This window comes from Onychostoma macrolepis, chromosome 19 (assembly GCF_012432095.1).
Source record: "Onychostoma macrolepis isolate SWU-2019 chromosome 19, ASM1243209v1, whole genome shotgun sequence".
Classification (NCBI taxonomy): Eukaryota; Metazoa; Chordata; class Actinopteri; order Cypriniformes; family Cyprinidae; genus Onychostoma; species Onychostoma macrolepis.
In genome coordinates, this window is record NC_081173.1 from 3,132,339 (window position 1) to 3,148,437 (window position 16,099).

Genomic DNA, 16,099 nt, shown 5'->3' on the forward strand with positions numbered 1-16,099 from the left:
GGTAGAGTTAGGGTTAGAATAAGTTGACATTCTTGCAAAGTTACTTATAGTCAGTAGAATATCTGTTGGGAGACCATCACAAAAACGAGTTAGAAGATATGAAGCAGACAGTCTACTAATACTCTTATGAGAGTTTGTTGACATGTAGTTGCAACATTACTTAGTGTTAACAGAATGTTCAAAAGGGACCATCAAAATAAAGTGTTACCGAGAAATGTTGTGTGCAGCCAATCAGCATATTAGAATGATTTCTGAAGGATCATGTGACACTGAAGACTTTAATCACAGGAATACATTATAATATGTTCAATTAGAATACAGTTTTTTTTATTGCAATAATATTTACCAACATTATCATTTATTTATTTTTGAGAAAATAAATGCAGCTTTGGTGAGCAGACATGACTTCTTTCAAAAACAAAGTGTTTAAGTGCCCCTATTATGGATTTTTGAAAATGACCTTTCATGCAGTGTGTAAATGAATGAAAACATCCTGCAAAGTCTGCAAAAATCTGAAAGTGCACCGTGTATAAAGTTATTGTCTCTCAAAAGAAAGAGTCGACTCTGAATCATTGAAACGAGTCATTTTTAAAACAAATCCCAAGTCGTTTCATGTTGACATCAATATGAAATATTAGCATATTGCCCGCCCACTTGTTGGTCTTTTCGCGTTGGTCTGAATGAAAATGCAAATTCATTCTTTGCCACTAGGTGCCGCTTTTGGAGTGTTAAAATATCTGTTTCCCCCCGGTAACGCTGTACACAAAGCAGCAATGTGCTCACAAACTATGCTTTATCAGGCATTATGAAATGAAAATGAGACCATTTGGACCAATCACCGCAGATTAGCGTCACGCAAAGGAGGGAATCATTGAGCGAATCGTTTGGGAGTCGTTGAGCAAGTAAGGTAAAAAATAAATGCATATTATAAGAAAATTTAAATGTTTTTTGACCCCCCAACCTGTTGTTGGGGACTTCCAAAACCAAAATATGAACCTTTCATTACACATATTAGGGGCACTTTAAAACAGTATGTATTTTCTCTAATATATTCAGTAAGAAGCTCTTAGCCCTTATGCTAAAAAGTGTGTTTTATAATAACATAGATTGTTCCAGAACATGACTCGTCATATGTGAGTGAAGTGCTACCAAATCTCTCAAAGTTTTTTCATATCAGCTCTTGACAAAAAGACATTTCTCATTCAAAATAGTCCACTTATGTATTAATAATACCTCCAGTTCTTCTTTGCCCTCACCACGCTTTCTCAATAGAATACAGATATTCTTTTTGAGTCATTAATCTGAGCCCGCTGGTCACATGAATCCCTTCTCTAGAGTCTTTTTCTCTTTATTCTGTCACTGGAAATGAACTGTGGCTGTGAAACTCTAGTATGGTTTCTATGGCCAGCTCATGTCAGTGTTTCTGCTAAACATGTTATTAACATTGTACAGGCTGATAGTAACGTCATAGGTGGCCCGGAGAGTTGCCTGATGGTCAACGTTCACACATTACAAAACTGAAGCTTGTCCCTCTTAGATGTTTTAAGTCTGTAACTAGTCTGCAACAAAATACACTGCATCATAGCCTTCTCCTTCGCCCACACTGCTCTAGTGTGCACACCTGTGAGACACAGCCTCTAGTTTCTTTTGTACGCTGACAGCTCACTTCAATATCCGTGTTTGGATCCATGTTATTTTTTTTCACAGCCACAAGAATTCAGAGCATTGCTATTGTTATCACCATGACAACTATCATGAGCTCAGGAGTGACTCTTGTATATCATAACATACTAAAGCACATATGAAGTACTGGATGGTAACACTTTATTTTAATGTGTCCTTGTGTACTTGTTACTTGTTACATGTACTTACTATTATAATAACAATAAATGATGCATGATTACATGCAAGTAACTCTAAACCAAACCCTTATCCCATCCCTAACCATATAGTAAGTACATGTTGTTAATTAAAATTACTCAGTACTTAAATGTTTAATTACACTGTAACAAGGACACCTTAAAATAAGAGCCTGTCCTCCAACAAAAAACGACCCTATAGGTTGTTTGTGCAAGCGCCTTATTACGACTTATATTTGCATTTTAAAGTTAAGCGCCCTCTAACTCATGTAAAAATAATGTCAGTGCCGTGTTGCGTCTGTTGTCATGAAATTACGTATGACTGTCATTACCAATCAAAATGCATGTTCATTTAAATGCAATGTGTGGACTTTTTACACCAATCTCACAGTAATCTGTACATATTTTACTGGTGGCTAATTAGTATGAATGACCACAACTAGCCCTACCCCTAAACTTACCCCTTACAGAAATCATGATTTTTAGTGCACATTTTATGAGTGCGTTCTCTGGGATCGAACCCGCGATCGCATGATCACATGATTACATATCATTGTATAATGCAATGCTCTACCAACTGAGCTACATGAAACCCAAATTATAATGCAGATAAAAGAATACAAAACGTCCTGGTGCCGATAGGGGTGCAATTGTAGTATACGCTCTGATGGGTCGTATTTCAAGGATTTGGACAAACGACCTATACTGGTGTATTGGTTGGAGGACAGGTTGTAAAATAAAGTGTAACCTACTGGATTATAATTTTACTTGTATTGTGTTATTTATTATTACAAATGTGTAATTACAAATATATTTAAGTACATGACATAGATGTGAGAAAATCACTCTTAAGTTCAACTAATTGCATTTAGTGTCAATTTAAACTATAATGTATTTCCTTAAATTATAACTAACATGCAATTAAGTGTCCAAAAAACTTCACTTTCTTTCCATGATAAATACCGTACTCTTTTAAAAGTATGCTAAAATGTACTTTTTTACAAGGGGGTGGCTCTGCTTTTCTAAAAGCTGATTCTCAACCTAGTAAACAGTGGAATTACTTAAAAAATAACTGACAAAGCTCAGAATCATACAGTAAGTCATTAATATCAGTTCACGCAATTTAGGATGATTGTGTTTTTGTATCAATGTGAACCGTACTGGAGTTTACATGAACTGTATCCGAGATGACCTTTTTAGCCAACTTGGGTATGGTTTGCAGGTGCACACCTGTGTTTGGTAAAAATGCACCAGTCCACTGCAAAATTCACATAATCCAAACAAACCCGAGCACGCAAAGCTCTAGTGTGGAAGCACCCTTAGTGAGTTTAGAAATGTATAAACATATGTCAATTCAAACAGCAATATGATAGTGGAACTGCATGAGGCATATTTTGTTAGACAATCTTCTATCCCAAAATGATGTTCAAAATCAGAACAATCTTTCTCAGTTTTTTCTTTTTCTTTTTCTTTCATTGTTGCTGGGTAGCTTTAGAGTTCAAGGAATCACTATCTTCAAGAGATGAGCGAGAGCAAGAAAAATTTTGAGGTGGAGACAGAAATATTGATTATGTGATTTGGTTGAGAAAGAACGAAAGAATGGCGGTCTTTGATGAGAATGTCATGCTGTGTGGCAGCTGAGCCTGGGGTGATCTTCAATGACAACAGGACTGATGGACGGAGAGAGAGAGAGAAGAGATGGTAATTGAAAGGAAGGTCGAACTACTGAAATACAAAAACTGTGCCCTAACCAGAGACAAAAGGTCCAGCATCAAGTGTTTTTGTCTGTCCTCACTGAAAGCAAATGCTGAGTGAAGCAACAATCACAGCCATTCAGAACTAATTTAATATCCCATACAGCAGTGGCTCAAATGCTGCCTGTACAGACATCACAGCCTTTTTCAAATGGGACACCCTATGTTGTCCCACCCTGCTTCTCAGACACTAGACCGCAAGTACACATTGCCTGTGCCATTTTGGAAAACCCAGTGTGATGTGGGATTTTGTAATACTCAGAGAATGCTAGCATTTCTATTCACCTCAGTGGCACTTTTTGGACAATTGAAACACCCAAGACCATTGCAATAAATACCGTGTCCCTCAGTAACAACCTTCTTCCACCTTCTACAAGTTCTTTTAGTGCCCTTAAGGTCAAAGCACAGGATGTGTTCAGTCTTTTAAGTGAACTGAACTGTTAAAAGGCAGTAGGAGCTGACCAGTATCTCCTGCCACATTAAAGACAACTGAACTCTAGAAAATGAATTACCTACATTTAGAATTTAGAAAATATTTCCATCCAATTTATATATATATATATATCTATCGATTTGGATGACAGTTTTAACACAAACACATAATAAACTTAATGTGATACATATTTGTTCAGTCATACATAAATTACATTGTTTATTGTTATTTACATATCTTCTGTTTTATTCAAATAATCATATTTTCAAAATTGGTAAATATTTCAAGAACAGCATAATGTTTTTTTTTTTTTTTTTTTTGGGAGGGTGGGTAAATGTATTGGTTGAACATGGTTAAAATATGGCTAACTGTAGAACAAACAATATTCAATAAGTTAAAATTAATGAGATTGAAATAAATTGGATGTATTGATGATAAATATATAAACCTTGTGCTTGTGCATTCCGTTTATTAATATAGATTATTTGAAATTGTATGCAATTCAAATACAGTGGGGCAAAAAAGTATTTAGTCAGCCACCAATTGTGCAAGTTCTCCCACTTAAAAAGATGAGAGAGGCCTGTAATTTTCATCATAGGCATACCTCAACTATGAGAGACAAAATGGGGGTAAAAAATCCAGAAAATCACATTGTAGGATTTTTAAAGAATTAATTGGTAAATTCCTCTGTAAAATAAGTATTTGGTCACCTACAAACAAGCAAGATTTCTGGCTCTCACAGACCTGTAACTTCTTCTTTAAGAGGCTCCTCTGTCCTCCACTCGTTACCTGTATTAATGGCATCTGTTTGAACTCGTTATCAGTATAAAATACACCTGTCCACAACCTCAAATAGTCCAACTCCAAACTCCACCATGGCCAAGACCAAAGAGCTGTCAAAGGACACCAGAAACAAAATTGTAGACCTGCACCAGGCTGGGAAGACTGAATCTGCAATAGGTAAGCAGCTTGGTGTGAAGAAATCAACTGTGGGAGCAATTATTAGAAAATGGAAGACATACAAGACCACTGATAATCTCCCTCGATCTGGGGCTCCACGCAAGATCTCACCCCGTGGGGTCAAAATTATCACAAGAACTGTGAGCAAAAATCCCAGAACCACACGGGGGGACCTAGTGAATGACCTGCAGAGAGCTGGGACCAAAGTAACAAAGGCTACCATCAGTAACACACTGCGCCGCCAGGACTCAAATCCTGCAGTGCCAGACGTGTCCCCTGCTTAAGCCAGTACATGTCCGCCTGTCTGAAGTTTGCTAGAGAGCATTTGGATGATCCAGAAGAGGATTGGGAGAATCAGATGAAACCAAAATAGAACTTTTTGGTAAAAACTCAACTTGTCGTGTTTGGAGGAGAAAGAATGCTGAGTTGCATCCAAAGAACACCATACCTACTGTGAAGCATGGGGTGGAAACATCATGCTTTGGGGCTGTTTTTCTGCAAAGGGACCAGGACGACTGATCCGTAAACGAAAGAATGAATGGGGCCATGTATCGTGAGATTTTGAGTGAAAACCTCCTTCCATCAGCAAGGGCATTGAAGATGAAACGTGGCTGGGTCTTTCAGCATGACAATGATCCCAAACACATCGCCTGGCAACGAAGGAGTGGCTTCGTGAAGCATTTCAAGCTCCTGGAGTGGCCTAGCCAGTCTCCAGATCTCAACCCCATCGAAAATCTTTGGAGGAGTTGAAAGTCCGTGTTGCCCAGCGACAGCCCCAAAACATTACTGCTCTAGAGGAGATCTGCATGGAGGAATGGGCCAAAATACCAGCAACAGTGTGTGAAGACTTACAGAAAACGTTTGACCTCTGTCATTGCCAACAAAGGGTATATAACAAAGTATTGAGATGAAATTTTGTTATTGACCAAATACTTATTTTCCACTATAATTTGCAAATAAATTCTTTAAAAATCCTACAATGTGATTTTCTGGATTTTTTTTTCTCATTTTGTCTCTCATAGTTGAGGTATACCTATGATGAAAATTACAGGCCTCTCTCATCTTTTTAAGTAGGAGAACTTGCACAATTGGTGGCTGACTAAATACTATTTTGTCCCACTGTACATAGATTTTAAATTCAAGCCTACTTTTTTGGCTTCAATCTTCATAGTAATTTCAACTAATCGCTCTCAATCTGTAATAGCAATAACTCTCAGAAATCTTCTGGTATGGTTTCATTTCCAAAAAAAAAAAAAGTGATTACAGTGCTGTTACACTCATTTGAATGCTTTGTTCTATAGTCAGCAGTGTTGGGCATGTTACTTCCAAAATGTAATACATTATATATTACTAGTTACTGTCTTTTGAATGTAATAAGTTACATTACAATATTACTGTCTCTGAATTGTAATGTGTTACACTACTTTTGAGTTACTTTCACCAAAATATCCGCAGAAGTATGACTACTAGGCATTATAAAATGCCAAAATGTAGTTTATTGCTGCTCATTATACATCCAGTGGAGGGTACTGTGGTAGGTCTATATAGCATAAAATTATAAAATCATATTTAGATACCGGTATGTTGGTCTACACATTAATGTTACGTTGTAGTTTAGGTTAAACACAGATAAGCACAAACCATATTATTATATTCATAAATAACACCTGTAAATAAAGTGAAATGTTATAATGTACAAACAATAAACACAATACCTAGCCTTTAGGCTAATTTGAACAGTTTTCAGAAAAAAAACAAGCCCGAGCTCAGGCTGAACGGCACGAATTGTACTACGCAGTACGCACTATTTAAATTAACCAGAGTATCTTTATGTTTGGTTGATTGTATTTTATTCTGATAAGGAACAGGCTGCAACGTTTGCATTGCTGTATGTATGTGCGTGAGGCGAATATAACCGGAGTGTGTGTTCATCTCACAAACGTAGAATCCGTCTCTGCAGTCATCTCAACCATTGAATTCCAGCAACAGGAAATAGATAAACTATTTTACACTCTGATTTTTTTTTTTTTTTTTTTTTCTCTGGTGCTGTTTTGCAGTGTTGGTAAATTCACCACTTAATTTTGAGTTAAAATATGGTGTTGTAACTTGCGTTACTGAGATTGTAACGAGTAATAATATTACCCAAATTTTATTAGTAATGCATTATATTACTGCGTTACATCAAAAAGTAATATACTACTACTGTAATATTATTACTTTTGTAATGTGTTACTACCAACACTGATAGTCAGTAACTGGAGGGCCGGTGTCCAACAGAGTTTAGCGCCAACTCTAATTAAACACACCTGAAGCAGCTAATCAAGCTCTTACAAGGTATACTTGAAACTTCCAGACAGGCAGTGTTGGGGAAAGTTACTTTTAAAAGTAATGCATTACAATATTGCGTTACTCCCTAAAAAAGTAACTAATTATGTTACTTAGTTACCTTTTATGGAAAGTAATGCGTTACGTTATTTTTGCATTACTTTCATATTACAAAAGATCTTGCTTGTTTGTTTTTAATATAAAATTTTATTTTTAGCAAATGTAAAAGCCCTTTCACACCAAAAAGTGAAATGAATAAGCCTCAGGCTGAAGGAAAAGTAAATTCACATCTGTACAGCAGAATGCAGGAGAATAAAGTTTAACACTCTTCAGCAAAAAACAAAAAACAATGAAGCACAAATGTTAGTTTATCTAAAGTAACTTTTGCTGCTTATATGATTGAATTGGATAATCGAAGGTCAGTAGCAAAAACATTGGTTAATAAAATGGGATTAAATAAATAAAGGATATTTGTGTTATTTAACATATTTAATTATTGCAGGTTTGCATTATATTCTGAGTTTGCATTTCACTGTTTTCATTTTGAATTAACGCATGTTCACATTTAATTTAGAACTACAGTAACATGTTTACTTACAAAGCTCTATACTTACTCCTGATTTCTCTCAACATGGCAACAGGTTGCCATGTGCCAAATACCTAACTACATAATACTACTATTGTTAGAAATTGCAACAAAATTAAAATAGAAATATAAACTTTTGAACTGCGGGTTTCGTCTGGTCAGAGGAGAACTGGCCCCCCGACTGAGCCTGGTTTCTCCCAAGGTTTTTTTTTTCTCCATTCTGTCACAGAGGGAGTTTTGGTTCCTTGCCGCTGTCGCCTCTGGCTTGCTCAGTTGGGGACACTTAATTTCTAGCGATTATCGCCGATTTGATTGCACAGATACTATTTAAACTAAACTGAGCTAGACAATGACATCTCTGAATTCAATAATGAAATGCCTTTAACTGAAAATTGAAAATTGAGTGTTTAATCTTATCATTATACATTACTGACACTTTATCCTCCAATTTGATACTGTTAAGTGCTTTGACACAATCTGTATTGTAAAAGCACTATATAAATAAAGGTGACAGGAGAGCTGCCAGTCAATACATGGGAAAACAAAGTAACTGGAGTTACTTATTTGAAAAAGTAACTCAGATATTTTCTTGTAAATTAAAAAGTAATGCGTTACTTTACTAGTTACTTGAAAAAAAAAATCTGATTACGTAATTTGCGTTACTTGTAATGCGTTAACCCCAATACTGCAGACAGGTAGGGCTGGGTATCGACTTCAATACTTTTTAGGCACTGACCGAATTGCCTCGATACCATCGAGTATCAAAAAACGTCTTGTCGTTCGGTACCAAATTTCGATACCTACGGGGTTAATCTCATCAACGTCAGTGAGGCAATAAACCTGTTAATCTGCAGCACTAGGTGTGTTCAACTAGAAGCAATGCGGAACAGATCGATCAGTCTTTGACATCCGTGAGAGCGACTCGAAGCGTACGGAGCAGTCTGCTACTACACACAGACTAATGCATGCGTGACACTCGCCGTGATTTCAGCGTCTGCCGTCTCACTAAATAAGGACACAAACGCATGAACAACATTGTTCAGCAGAATGTACAACGGGGTTCCTCAAATCTTTCTCTGGAGGGCCAATCTGCTGCAGAGTTTAGCTCCAACCCTGATCAAACTCACCTACATGTGATTTTCTAATGATCTTGAAGACTCTGATTAGCATGCTCAGGTGTGTTTGATTAGGGTTAGAGCTAAACTCTGCAGGAGTGGGCCAGATTTGAGGATGCCTGATGTACAAACTGTTACTACTAGGCTACTATTAAAATTATTAAAACTTAATTTTTTTAAGTAATGATCACACAACATTTCTTCCATGTGTTAATTGCAACCTGGTCTCATAAAAATACGTACCTCTGCGCACTTTTTATGCGACACCGTTTTACGTACTTTGCTGCACGTTTCGCCGCAGTTTTTAATAGAAATGTCCACTGAGTGGCGCTAAAACACAGGTTCAATATGTGAACCCTGGCACTTTTTTATTACGTAGCTTCAGATACGTATTGCGGCGGTTCAGAATTCAAATATCCGGGGACTGTCGCTAAAGGTTAATGCTCTATTGTGTTGGAAATATGCCCTACACCAAATCCAACCCTAAACCTACCCGATAGTGTTAACAAATGCAAAACTGATATAAAAACGTATTAGCTGATGCAACTGTCCCATTTGAAATTTCTTTTACGCAGATTTTAACTGCTTTGTCGAACCGTAGTTACACGGGATTCAAACCGGTGCTTCTCGTCTCCTAAGTCCGTCTCCGTACTCCGTGAGCTACCGAACAAACTTGTCATCTTTGAAAACCCATAGATATAAAGCTGGATGTGTGCGATGCTAACGTTGAAAAGTATAATTTTTCAAATCTCCCAGCATATTAATATTGTTTTGAAGTCATAGCATGATATTTTTCAAGTAATTGTGCGAAAATTACGCTGCTTTAATCACAACTCTGTAAATTTGTGTGAACGTGTTCATTTATTTTGGAAACTGCAGTGATATGTACTTATTGGTACGTATTTCATGTCACGCTAAAAAGTGCACCCAGGTACGTAAATGCCATGAGACCAGGTAGGTTAATTGTAATAGTAAACCCCCTTTGTTTCCCAAAATAAATAAATAAATAAACTTTGATTTTCAATCATTTAAAGATAAATGAAATTAATGTTTTATGCCTTCATTTGAAAACCAGAACATAATTTCTGAGGAAAAATAAAACATTTCATAAGGCTATTTTAAGAATAAATTTGAATAAACTAAGTTTTGATGCATTCAAATAATTAGACATACTACACCAGAGTTTAATAACAATAAACCATATGGCGAAAGAAAAAAAAAAAACCCACTTATGAAAGAAGATAAAGATTTTCAATTTCTTAAAGTCTTTAACAACCTAGAATAAATTAATATAAATGATGATTCTGTCTGAACTATGTGTTTTAAAACAAACAGGCACTAGTGTAAATGTAGCCTAACAGATGTGTAAACTGAAAACTATTTGAACTTTATTAAAATTATTTGCACTGATTTATTGTGTTGGATATATTTTGTTCCTTTGTGCAGTGGCTCAGGAGATGAGGCTTTGAGTCTGTATAAATGTCAACAAGCTGAAAAAATAAAACCAAAGTTTTTTTGAGATAATGTAATATTGTTAAAACTGATTTCATAAAATTGGTATCGGAAAAAGTATAGTTCAGGAACCGGTATCGAACTCAAGGTATCGGTATCGGTATCGAAAATTTTTAAACTATACCCAGCCCTACAGACAGGTGTGTTTAGGCAAGTTGGAGCTAAACTCTGCAGGACACCTGCTCTCTAGGACCGAGTTTGGTGACCCCTGCTCTGGATAATGCTATGGAAATGAAATCACCTTACGTTTTTTCCTACAACATCTGGATCTAAGAGGCACACAGAATAGTTTATGAACTTTAGCTCAGGGTTTTATACAGTCGTCCTAGATCTATTAATGACCAAACTCTTGGACATGGATGTCTTCCTGACAAATCAGAAGCAGTACGTTTTGCTCTTTTCCAAATGCCAAATCATTAGTGCAAATGCACTGCAAAGATGTGTATGGTCTCCTTTGACTGCACTTCTAGTGATTTCTTAGTCAAACTACCGAAGTTTGCAGAAATTACCTCTGTCATTGGTCTATTTAAAAAGGAAATTCTCGGTCTTGACATCAGCGGCACTAAGGCTGTTGAAATGATCATTGATTTGAGGAAACACACCGCAGCACTTTCCTCTCAGGCAATCAGATATTCTCCAGTCAATGTGGTCTGATTCTCATCTCAAACACTCTCAGATGAAAATATTCAGTCTATCAGAAAGCACATCAATGCATGAAGTCCTCAGATATAGTACAGTTCTACAGAGGCACCACTGAAAGTGTAATCACGTCTTCTGTCATTGTTTGGCTCTGCTAATGATTGTTCAAAGAAACAGCTACAGCGCATTATCTGGTGCTCTGATACAGAAATCACTGCCGAATTCCCTCTCTGGCTCAGCTCTACAGGTCCAGAACAGCCAACAGGACACACACATTATTGAAGATCCCTTGTACCTTGGTCACTGCTTGTTTCAAAGGCTTCCCTCAATGGGGAAGTCGTGGCCTAATGATTAGAGAGTCGGACTCATAGTCCAAAGGTTGCGGGTTCGAGTCTCGGGCCGGCAGGGATTGTAGGTGGGGGTGAATGTACTGTACAGCTCTCTCTCCACCTCAATACCACGACTGAGGTACCCTTGAGGCACCGAACCCCCAACTGCTTCCTGGGCACCGCAGAATAAATGGTGCTCCCACTGCTCCGGTGTGTGTGTGTGTGTGTTCACTGCTGTGTGTGTGCACTTTGGATGGGCACTTTGGACCATACTTGGCTGAATGTCACTTTCACTTCACTTAATAGTCCATACTAATTCCATACTCTGCATTTAACCCATCCAAAGTGCACACACAGAGCAGTGAACACGACACGACCACATGGAGCACTGGGCAGCCATTAACTTAACATTCCGTGTAAGTTCATATCAACTCTAAGAAAGGATATTTTTGTGGCATGTAGCAAGTATTGGAATCGTAAAGGGACATTAATTTTCAAGGCAGAATCAGAAACTCATGTAATTTGTGCACAAGAGTTTTATTAACTAAACACTAACACACATAACTAATCTAAACAAACAAACATACAATCACTCATACATGGGGGGGGAGACTTGATGGATGAAACCATCAGGAAAACCAGAGAATGAATCTATGAAAAGAGCCAGTTAACCACCTGAGTAAAAACATGAGCGCTGTTTATAACAGGGTCTATCGCTTATACTAAACCTCTGTTTTGTTTAGTTAAATGTACGATACTTGCAATGCCTTGGTCGTTGTTGAGTGTCTGGTTGCAGTCTCTGATGAAAAGTCTTGATGGCCAGCCATCGGAACAACCTTCTGCATTACAATATTAAAGAGTAAAGGTACGATAGGATCACCTTGCCGCAGCCCATTAAGGACTGAGAAACGGGCTGACACCTGTCCATTTGCCTTAACTCTGCCCTGGGTTCTTTGCGTTGTCATTCTTGTCAATCTTATTAATTTCTTTGGAAAACCCATTTCAGTCGTAGCACCTTCTGTGGACACTATCATAGGCAGCTTTGAAATTAATAAACAAGTGCCAGGTTGTGACTCCGAACTCCCAAGCTTTCTCACACACCTGTCGAATAATAAAAATGTGGTCAATGGTCGACCTATTAGCTGGAAAACCACACTGATAGTCTCCTATCAGACATTCAGCAATTGGTGTTAGACGGTTGTGCAGCATTATAGACAATACCATGTACGCTACACACACAAGGATGATCCCTCTGTAGTTCTTGTAAACATAAGTACTGTAAATATTAGTTGAATCTGTAATGGTATATTTCAGTGATTAATTTCTAGAATTAATTACAATATATTCACACCTACAATTTCTCTCACTTTAATTTTGGTTTTAGAACAAAATAAAACTGTCACACACTCCTGAGAAAAAAAGTGCCCAAAAGAAAATTAACATCAGCATCCTGATAATGCATCTGCTCTATTAATTGCGTCTGACTTGATAAAATGTGAGAGTGATGGGGACTTAATGGATGAGTGGGAAAACGTGACTTGCACTTATTTTGGGGGGTCTTTTTTAAATTACAGTCATTTAGATGTAATTGCCAGGTGCTATGCTTCACCTGCTTTCAGGGGGAATGTGTGTTAAACAGCTGTCACACATTAACTCAAAAACTGCATGGCATTAGGAAGCACTTAGACAGCTGGAGTACACAGGCTGGGTTCAGTGCGTACATGCACACACACAACTATCAGCTACATGCTTTTCTTGAGTTTGACAGAGAGCAATTACAACGCTTTCATTACATGAAAGAAAGATAAATGTGTTATCATCTCATTCAAAATGAATAAATAAGCAGTACCTGCAAAGGTGACAGAGATGCAAAGCTATATGTGCTGCCAATCTCACAATGCATGCTGTTAAATGTGTGCTGCACAAACCCCAAATGATGAAGAAAAAGCATGGGAGGGATTCATTGAGAACGATTTGCACACTGATAGCTTCATTTATTTGCATGTGTTGTCTGTTATTTTACCAGCTTCACTAAAGGAATTATGCAAATAAAATAATGCAACAAATATAAGCACAAATTTAGTGCCAGATTGCAATTTGCATGGGTCATTTTCCCCTGTACAGAGAGCTCTTCTTTATCATTTGATCATCATGCGATGGAAAACCATTGCTATAATGTTTGTAAATATAGTAGTAAATGTAACAGTAAAAGCACCTAAACAGGAATGACAATACTGTTTAAAAGTTTGGAATTGGTAGGATTTGTTAATGTTTCTGAAAGAAGTCTCGTATGCTCATCAAAGCTGCATCTAGTAAAAAATATAATAAATAACAGTAAGATATTGTTTCTATCAAAATATAATTTAAAATGTAATTTATTCCTGTGATCAAAGCTGAATTTTCAGCATCATTACTCCAGTCTTCAGTGTCACATGATCCTTCAGAAATCATTCTGATATGCTGATTGCCTGCTCAAAAAATAAATAAAATAAAATAAATAAATAAAGGTAACACTTTATTTTGTTGTCCATAATACAGAGTAATTACCTAGTTAAGTACTTAGTATTAGCTGTTGTACTTACATGAAACAAAATGTACTTACCATGTAACTAAGTTATGGAACAGCCTGTAATTACAGTTTGTAATTATGTACATGTAATAGGCAGCTAATGTTACACATATGTAACAGGCCGAGTCTGTTACACAGCTACTTATGTAACCAAAATATTGTTACGTATGTGTTGCAGACTTTGTACACCGTAATTATAAATTAAGATTGTACTTAAGTGTACTTCATGTGTATCTATACAGTAGACCTTATCCAGCCGCACCTTAGTTTGATTTAACCCACCAGTACACCGTTTAAATACATGTAATACCTTTCTAATTACATTACAAATACATAATATTACACAGGCATAAGCTACTTAAAATAAAGTGCATCAAGATTGTACTTAAGTGTACAAGTAAAAATTTTTTTTTTATTTTTTTTTTGGATTATTTGAGAAATTCTGAGGAACGTTAAGAAGAACAATTTATTTGAAATAGAAATCTTGTGTAACATTATAAAATACTTTGTCACTTTCGTTAAATTGAATGCATCTTTACTGTATGTACTACTTCCTTCTTGAATGTTAGTATATATAGTTATATATCCAGCACATACAATCATTTCGATATTTCTGCTTGTGTATCCGCAGAGTTTTTTCGACGGCTGGGACATAAACGAAAAGAAGGACAAGACCAAGGGCCGGAACGACACCCTTCTGGGTCGTAAGTGTTATTCAAAAATAATGATTATACAATAGTTTAATGTTATAGTTACATCACATGTTGCAAAGTTAATACTCTAATGTACTAATAATACTCTTACTCTAATATGTGTATACTCACACACACACACACATAAACCACACATAAATACTGGCTAGTTTAGTTAAAATTAGTTAAAAATAGAGCACAGCTATCACAGCCTACATAGGTGGCTCATCAGGATTCAGATTCAATATTTATTATTTAATTATTCATTTTAAAGTTGTTATTATTATCATCACTGACTAGCATTGTTCTGAATTGTTAATCCCCAACAGAAGACCGTCACCGTGTGAAAATGCATTCTCTCCTGGCTGATCCTAACTCGGACTATGTCAATGCAAACTACATCGATGTAAGTTTTCCTGTTTTCCTCTTTACACTCCTTTGTTCACACCTCCGTCTCTGGACATGTTTCCTTCAAGTAAGAGGTGTTTCTCTCACTCTCGGTTTTAGTGAAGGTGTACACATTAACACGTTCGTATGGCTTATATGGTAATTCCTTTTCTCACTAAGAGAGTTGTCCACTGACCACTTTGCTGTCGCTTTCTTGTTTTGATGCTTCCTTCGTGAACCTTTTTTTTTCAGTATTTGAGCTATTTGTTACGCTCCCATGCGACTGCATTGTCCTGCCTCCCTAACAACCTGTCAAACGTCTGATTTTAGTGCAGACGTGTCTTTTCTTTTCCCAGAAAGATTTCTTAGCACAAATCTTAAACGTGCGACACTTTCCTGTCAGGCAGATTCTGAACACTTTGCTCTTAATCCTAACCGTTTGATAGATAACAGCTTTCAAACATACGTTCCTGTCCCACATAAGAAGCATCAATTTTCTAACTATCGCGCCCGAAATCTCAGTAAATCCATTTTTGCCGTCTTTTGGTGGAAAGGTTATCCAGTGGAATTGAGCAATCAAAACCTCTGCAGTGTGAAGAACTCGAAAGATCTTAAGACTAACTTTTAGGTGTTTTGTCAATTTTTTCACAACTCTACAGTTTTTATTATAGGTTTGAATAGCATTTATTTCTATTCAAGGCTGAAGCCTCTCAGGAGCTGTTGTTATGATCAGTGCTTTCAAAATGAACAGACCTGAATTGCTCTTTCTGCTTAGGCGGCACTTGCAGGTTTGGGGTGAGGAGAAATGCGGTCTGATTATAGAGGTCTGATACTAAAATGTAAAGCCATGTCACTTCACCTTTATAAAAATGAGATGTCTTGATGTTCTCTTCTCCTCAATAGAGATTCACACTCAAGAATCAAATCCCCATGTGATTA

The 16,099-nt window shown here is 36.8% G+C and overlaps 1 protein-coding gene across 4 annotated transcripts in view; it reads left to right on the forward strand.

The window, feature by feature from the left end:
- ptprua (protein tyrosine phosphatase receptor type Ua) overlaps positions 1 to 16,099 on the forward strand; it is a 261,984-nt gene that overhangs the window by 195,291 nt on the left and 50,594 nt on the right. For all 4 annotated transcript variants that reach the window (XM_058754100.1, XM_058754102.1, XM_058754101.1 and 1 more), the window contains exons 18-19: positions 14,713 to 14,785; positions 15,103 to 15,179. In XM_058754100.1, the coding sequence (XP_058610083.1) occupies positions 14,713 to 14,785; positions 15,103 to 15,179 (150 nt within the window). The remainder of the gene's footprint in view (positions 1 to 14,712; positions 14,786 to 15,102; positions 15,180 to 16,099) is intronic.